General features: G+C 47.4%; 1 protein-coding gene across 1 annotated transcript; it reads left to right on the forward strand.

The window, feature by feature from the left end:
• The first annotated feature begins 3,722 nt into the window (after nucleotides 1-3,722).
• On the forward strand, nucleotides 3,723-4,503 carry Ubl4b (ubiquitin like 4B). Its single transcript, XM_013118082.2, has one exon. It carries the CDS (start codon nucleotides 3,869-3,871, stop codon nucleotides 4,484-4,486), a length of 618 nt encoding a protein of 205 aa, XP_012973536.2. The 5' UTR covers nucleotides 3,723-3,868; the 3' UTR covers nucleotides 4,487-4,503.
• Nucleotides 4,504-7,764: the final 3,261 nt, after the last annotated feature.

The raw sequence follows: 7,764 nt of genomic DNA on the forward strand, positions 1-7,764 counted from the left end.
TCCTTATTTTCGTGGTCTGTAAGGCTGCATCATCTTAGCTGTCTCAATTGTTGGAACACCTGGCCCACTGCTTCCGGGGTCTTGGTTCATCAAACTACAGAAGCCTGGAAGGAATCCTCAGCTTTTCATTTTCTGTGGAAACATAAACAAAAACTCTTTTCCCAAGTAACCTGTCATTATATTTAAAGTTAGAAGTCAAAGCATTTTTGAAATATATAAGTTGTATTAATTCAGCAGCATTTATAATCAAGTATACTGTAACAGTTTTTTCTTCGTTAGCAATCAAAGAACTGAAAAACACAATAGCATACAGTATCCAGACTTTCTGTGTATTTTCCATCTTTTACGTGGCTTATTTATTTATCTGTTATTACTCTATTTCTTTTACTTTTATTTATTTTTCTCTGAGACTGAGTTTCTCTTTGGAAATCTGCCTGCCTCTGCCTCTGCCTCTGGCGCCAGCTTCTCTATTTATTTACCACTATGCCGTTTCTTTTTCTCTCTCAATCCTACGTATATTTTTAAACACACTGTAAACCTTTAGAGATTTTTCTTCATCCAAGTCTGACATTACTGTAAATCTTTATGTTTTTCTGGCCATGTGTCTTATCTGTTAAAACCTCGGCTGTTTAAACTGCAGTTTTTCCAAGATGGCGGGTGTAAGCGTGATTCTAGCTCTTTGACTCAGTCTATGTTGACATACAGCAAAAGCTGTTGGCTTGGAGATGTGGTCACTGCCATTGCCAGTTGTAGGTACACACCTTTAATTGTTAGCAGAGTCTCTTAAAAGAACCTTACTGTTTTTTGTTTGTTTGTTTTTTTGTTTTTTGTTTTTGCTTATGCTGAGTCAGGAAAACTCCCTTAAGTGAGCTGCATGAGTCTCTGCTTGTCGCTAGTAAAACAGAGCCCACCTGAGAAAAATGCTGCTACAAAGAAGCCATGCTTTTCTCCGTTCGTTTGTTTCTAAAATTCCTTTAAAGCTTTTGTCGTTCTATGTGGAAATTCAATCCCACACGCTGACACCATTTTAATTCAGTTGTTACTCTCATGGGCCCAAAATCTCTGTCATAGGTGCACCTGCCTACACATAATCACTAGCATTGGAGAACTGAGCCTGTGTTAGGGCTGTCATGTGCTTCATTTTGGGGAGCCCAACCCTAGTGGCCATCTCCAGAGACTTCTCATGACTGGGTAGTTCAAGGCTGGAAAATGGTTCTCAGAGGAGAGGCTGGGCAGATGGCTGGCTTCATTTCTTCCTACATGCCCCCAGGTCTCCCTAGAAGTTCTGCACTTAGGGTGGAGGACAAGCTATTCCCTTCCCCGCCTCACCTTCCTCTGTCCCCTGTAAACCCCACTTAGAACTCTGCTCTCCAGGAAGCTTTTGTGGTTTGTTAGTTCTGCTTGGGTATCTCTCTAGGATGGCTCCAATTCTTTGTATCCAATGGCTTGTCCACCAGGGACTGTGGATTCTTCTTCTTCTTCTTCTTCTTCTTCTTCTTCTTCTTCTTCTTCTTCTTCTTCTTCTTCTTCTTCTTCTTCTTCTTCTTTCTTCTTCCTCTTGGTTTTTTGGGACAGGGTTTCTCTGTGTAGCTTTGTAGACCAGGCTGTCCTCAAACTCACAGAGATCCACCTGCCTCTGCCTCCCGAGTGCTGGGATTAAAAGCGTGAGCCACCATCACCGAGCTGGGACTGTGGACTCTTCCATAGCCCTTCAGAAACTGCACTTACCCTCCTTTCATCTGCACAGATGTCTGCATCTCCACCATGGAGCACACAGCCCCTCCCACACTGTGTGTACACTTGCAAATTCAGACTCACTTCTCACTCTCCTGGGGACCTGGCTATTTACATAAGTATTATAGAAGAGCCTTTGGTAAAGTCTGGTATCACTTTCTATTTTAGTTTCTATATAATTTTGGATTTCCCTCTTTCTAGGGGAGGAAAGGGTGAAAGAGAGGCTGTAAGCAAATTTATGTCTTTCCACAGCCTATGTACTTGGGTCCTGTATGACCCTGAATGGCTCAGTGTGTCTAAACTGGATCTTTTTTGCTAACAAATATGTGTACAAGACCATCTGTATATAAAACTCGGCGTACTGGAGACATTGTGATGAAAGAGACTCAGCCCCTGCTACTGCAGTCAGAGGGAGAGATGGGAATGTACATGCTGGGTATACTAACCAGTGGAGTAATGACTTCACAAAGGAATGTAGGGTTACTCTTGCCTGATCCTGGGGGAAAGCAGAGAAGGCTTAATGGAGGAGGTGAATTTTAAGGCAGACGGCGCTTTCAGGATAAGCTTGCAGAGTTTGAACAGGGGAAACAAGCAAGGACAAAGGCAGGTTGATGTGGCTGGGGTAAAGTGTGAAAAGTGGGAAGGTGGTGAGGCTGGGGGCTGAGCAAAAGGCCAGGCCATGAAGACCTCAGGTACCAGGCCAGGAAAGCTTGGTTTTATTATTATTATTATTATTCCAAAAGCAAAAAAATTAAACCTAGAGGACTCACAGTAATTTTAGGACCATCATTTTGGCTGTGGAATGAGTATGCCCAATGTGTAGCTGGGATGAAGAAATAGTGAGTTCAGAGCAGTGGCTGTAGGGAGGCAAGAGCCCCAGTCACTGGGGGCAGCGGGACCAGAGAGGATGTGAACTTCGGAGGGTTTTCAGGAAGAGTAGGGACAACAAGAGCTTCATTGGCTAGGATTCCTGCCTTGTGAGTGCTGGGCCATCGAAGACCAGAATCTGGGTCATCTGCTAAGAGTGAGAATCTAGGAGCAGGAGGAGGATGAGGGGAGGCCACAGTCCTGGTACCTCTGGGTACTTCTTTCAGCTGCTGGTAGATGTCAAGGTCAGAGTACAGGGTGAAGGTTGAGCAACCTTGGGACGGGTTGGTGTCTGTGGAAGGACAGACTCAGGAAGGCTGTGTTGTCAACACTGTCATCCTCTTCAGAGTCAGTGGAGGGAAAGGTGAGGGAAAGGGAGGGCTTGTGTGCTGGGAAGACCTGCGGGAGTCCCTGATGCAGTCAGCACACCAGTTAGGGACATCAGCCCTTCTCCAGGCTCACTCACTTCTCAGCCAAGACAGTACTGTCCTTGCAGGCTAACACGTGACAACACCTGCGAAGGGTTTGGCACAAGATCGACAATGTGTTGCAGTGAAACTTGTCAAATGCAACATTCAAAAGCCCAGCAAGCATCCTGTTCCTTGTGTGTCTCTGCACCCGAGTCTGTTCAAGGCCTGGCACATGGAAGATACCGAGTAGATGTTGCTTTAGGAGGCAAGGCAAGGCCACCATGAAGACACAGCTGTGTGCCTCCTGCTGTAGGATTACATGAGCCTGCACTTTCCCCTCCCACAGGTAGGAATTGCCAAAGCATCTATAGGATGTGTGGATTAATTTGAGGCTACGGATCTAAGACAGACACGATTTGTGGTCCTCCCCTATTTTTTGGTGCTGGAATTCCTGGGGCTCTGTGGTCTCTCCTGCTGACACCAAGAAGGTATCCCAGGCATGTGCTGAGAGAATTGGCAGACATGCTGTTGTCATGGTTCCTTTTCCAGTTCTTTTCTCTGTTTCAGCTTTCTACCTTTTCCTTCCTGGTCATCTCACCCCCTCCCGTCTTTTCTCATAAAGGAAAGATGCTTTAGGTCTACAGTCTGTCCCTCTGCTGTCCCTAAAGTTCTGCTGTGGAAATGAACCCTCCCACAGCATTGTGACATCACTGTGCACCAGCTAGTGGCTGCCCATGTGGGCTGGGCCCTTGCCCTGCTGGGAGCAGTGGCCCTTTCGTGACAGGGTCATCTATAGAGCCCTTCACCTTCAGGGCAGCTCTCAGAGCATGGGTCCCTCCTGATTTCTCTCTGGCCCAATGTTCCTCACAGTCAAGCTGCTCTTGGGCCGAAGATGCAGCCTGAAGGTGTCTGGGAAAGAAAGTGTGGCCACGCTGAAGAAGCTGGTTTCTCAACACCTGCAGGTGCCGGAGGAGCAGCAGCACCTGCTGTTCCGTGGCCAGCTCCTGGCTGATGACAAACACCTCTCGGACTACAGCATTGGACCCAATGCCTCCATCAATGTCATCATGCGGCCTCCAGAGGAGGCAGCACTAGACAAGACCTACCAACTCCAGCCCCTGTGGCTCCAGCTGGACCAGGTCCTAGGCAAACATTTTGGGCCCAAGGATGCCAAGGCAGTGCTGGGGCTGTTGAGGCAAGAGCATGAGGAGCGCCTGCAGAGGCTGAACTTGGACGCCCTGGAGCAGCTGGTGGGCCAACTCCTGGCAGAGCAGCAGCTTGAAGAGCTGGCAGAGGAAAAGGAGGAACTGGCTGTCACCTCAGAGCTCCAACAAAACGATGAAGGAGGAGGAGGAGGAGGAGGAGGAGGAGGAGGAGGAGGAGGAGGAGGAGGAGGAGGAGAGAAGTCGGAAGAAGAGGAGAATGAGGAGGAGGCTGACCAGCAAACTGGCCCGTCCTACTCTTTTGCTCACTAAACTTCTCCTGGACTGAACCTTCCATGTTCTCAAGCGATTTTTCTCGTTACTTCCCCTCAGTGGAGATGCATTCATCCCTCTTGTGGAACCTCTAAGTAGTTGGAAGGTGTCTGGGTCCTTCTATGCCCTCTAGCCTGTAGGTCCCCTTTTGAAGTGCAGAGTGATTCTAGCGCCATCATTCTCTACTACAAGAGTTCTGGACGGGTCAAAGTTCACCCCAGCTCTGGGGGGAGTAGTTTTGCCCAAGCATGGCTCAGAGAAAGTATCCGTGGCTCTAGACAGAGCCTCTCTTCCTTCAGAGCAGAAAGACATTTGAGTCTGTTGTCCCTTCTCCTCATAGAATACAGACCCTCCGTAGAATAGAGGAAGTCTGTCAGCGTCCCACGAACTCTTGGCAAGGCTGTCCCTGCTCTCCTCTTTGTGCCTCCAGAGCTTCAGAGATGGAACAAGAGAGAAGGCAGGGAAACCGATTGCGTGGGCCAGTCCTGGAGCTCCCAGAGATTCAGATTAAGTCCCAGAATAGCAGGAATCTAACAGAGCCACAGACAGGAAAAATGACCAGAAGGGGCACACTCGTGGGACCAGCTTGAGTAGAGTTATGCCTATTGCCACATTGTGACTAATCAAGATAGTACTGACCTCCTGACACCTGACTGGCATTACTCAGTGCTCCTTTGGAGAAAAACAAAGCAAAGCAAAGAAACAAAACAAAACAATACCAACCGGGCCCTGTGTCTTCATGGGAGCACATAGCCTAGATGAGAGACGTATACAGGAAAAGCAATGTGTTGTGACAACAGAGGACAGCCTACACAGTCTTGATGCCCTGGTGCTTCTGCCTTGCAGAATATGTCAGAGCAGGTCTTTTGTCTACCTGGGCCTAAGAGCACAGCTCTAGACCAGAGCTGAGAAGCCCAGTACTGTGTGTGGGTGGGATAAGTTCAAGATTGCTTATTGAGAACCATGGTCCCCCTATTGCTGTTGAAGTCCCCATAGAACTGTTCCTACAGAAGTTTCAGTACTGGAGGCTGGAGATGGAGACTATAGAGAGGGCACAGGAAAATGGAGAGAGAGACTTGGGAAGGAACAAGTGTAAGTCCTGGTTTTCTGGGAAGCACTCTACCCTTGGCCTATAGGGCCCTTGATTTCAGTATAGGCCAACCAACGTCGTGGCTAGCATCCTTCCCCTGTAGGGTGCTGAGGTTTTCCACCTGTATCATCATATCCACTCACCTCAAAGACATTAACACAGGCAAGAGGCAACGATGGTATTTTTGGGTGCAGTGTTTTCTGTCAGGGAGCTCCAAGGGCTTGAGGAATCCTACTGGGAAAGCCTGTTTGGTAGCATGGTTCTGTCATGTCTTGGCTAGAAACAACTTGTTTGCTGATGCTCTACCCTGTCTGATAAGGGGAGAAGAAAGTTACGATTCCAAGAGTCTGAAGGGGCTCTTTCCAGACTCATTGCCCACAGGTGGGTTGGGGTTCAGGCTGTTCCAAAGTTCCTATGATGGTCCTACTCTCATTCCTGGGCCATTTGCCATCTTTTGGGAGGTCTCATGATGGTTATGTGAATTCATTTGTGCTGGGCCTGTGCCATTTGCCAAAGGGGACAAGCCTATTATCTTTACATAAGGGGAACTAATAGTCCATTTCCCAGGAAACCTCTGAGCGATAAAAGTAAGTGGGCCGTTTTATTCTCTTTGCTGAGAGAAGCTGGCATGAAGGACAGGCAAAGCCTTTGTTTTCTCTGGCTAGTGCTAGTGACAGAGAGCAAGGTAAGACAGGCAGCCAGTCTCTTGCTTCCTTGGCAAATGGTTCAGGGCGGATGTGTCCAGTCCCAAACTGAGAAGGACAAAAGTTGGATCATTCTATCTGCATCGTGTGTCTCCTACTTCTGATGCCATCCTTCCCAAGGGCCCTCCTGCTCTATCCCCCCTCAGAAGCTGAACACCAGAGAGCATGTACCAACATGTGAAACTTGACAAAAGCTTAGTTTGTTAACTTCCGCAGGGATAGTGTCACTCAGTGCAGTGCCTCTTGTTGTATACTTACTGGCTTTGTTCCCTGAGAGAGGATAAAATTATAGTCATCATTAAAAGCAGGTGCAGCTATATTGAAGACACATAGAATGCATCATTAATGTGGACCAGGTCCTCGTCAGACACTGAATCTTCCATGTGAATCCTGCGTATGTGGATAGCCCCAGCTCTTGGGTCACCTGCCACAAGGGCTTTCCACTGCACTAGCAGCCAGCAGAAAGGCTTTCTGTTCTACTCTACATCACTTGGAGGGACATTAGGAACAGGGAACAAGGTCTTTCTGAACTTGTTTTGTGAAGATAACTCTTAACTTGCACGCTATCTCTCTCTCTTCCGCCAAGACACATGTTACCAGAGGTTAACAGCATTCCTCAAGTGGGTGCACCTTGTGGCAGCTTTGTATTCCTGTCCACAGAGAAATTGGACTCCCCATTGTTGGTCCTTCCTGGATCACCTACCTGCAGTCTCAAACCCCTCTGGTCTCTGGAAAAACTATTTCTAATGGAAATAGGAATGGCATCTTGGCCTGTGCACTATTGTACCATTCATTTATTTCATCAACAAACATTTTGGTTTCTCTGTCATAGTCTTGTATCAACTATATTAAGCTACATTAGGCTTGGGTAATTGTCTTTTGAATATTAAATGCCTCCCATAAGCCCGTATGTTTGAATACTTAGCCTGCAGTTGTTGATGCTACTGTGGAAGCTTGTGGCATCTTCAGAAAGTAGAGCCTCGCTGGGTGAAGCAGGTCATTGAAGGCAGACCTTACATTTACAGTCTGGTCCTACTTCCTGCTTAGTGTGATTAGTTGTCTCAAGCTCCTGACACTGTGGGTCACTTACCTGGACTGTGTCTTTCTTCCTACATTGTGTTTGTCAGATATTTTGTCACCACAATGAAAAAAGTAATTGGCCACAGAAAAGTGTTGCCCACAATTCTGGAACACTGCAAATTCAAGGTCAAGGTGTCAGTCACTGTCGGGGAGCTGGCTCCTCCTTGGTGGTTCCTTCTACAGGTCCTCACGCAGGACTCTTAATACTATTGCATTGAAGAGAAAGTTATCTGTTCTTTATCAACTCCCTTTAAGCTTTGTGTCAGCAGCCTGAGCTGGCAGTAGAGGAGTCCAAGTCTCCTGGACAAGAGTAGTGTGCCCCCTGCTTGTCTCTTGTTGCTTAAGTGGTTCTCAACCTTCCTAATGCTGTGACCCTTTAATACAGTTCCTCATGCTGTGGAGAC

This window comes from Mesocricetus auratus, unplaced genomic scaffold, assembly GCF_017639785.1.
Source record: "Mesocricetus auratus isolate SY011 unplaced genomic scaffold, BCM_Maur_2.0 Super-Scaffold_100009, whole genome shotgun sequence".
NCBI lineage: Eukaryota > Metazoa > Chordata > Mammalia > Rodentia > Cricetidae > Mesocricetus > Mesocricetus auratus.

Bases quoted from the DNA above. Each gene is read 5' to 3' on its own strand.
- Ubl4b (XM_013118082.2), top strand. From the start codon at position 3,869: ATGTTCCTCACAGTCAAGCTGCTCTTGGGCCGAAGATGCAGCCTGAAG.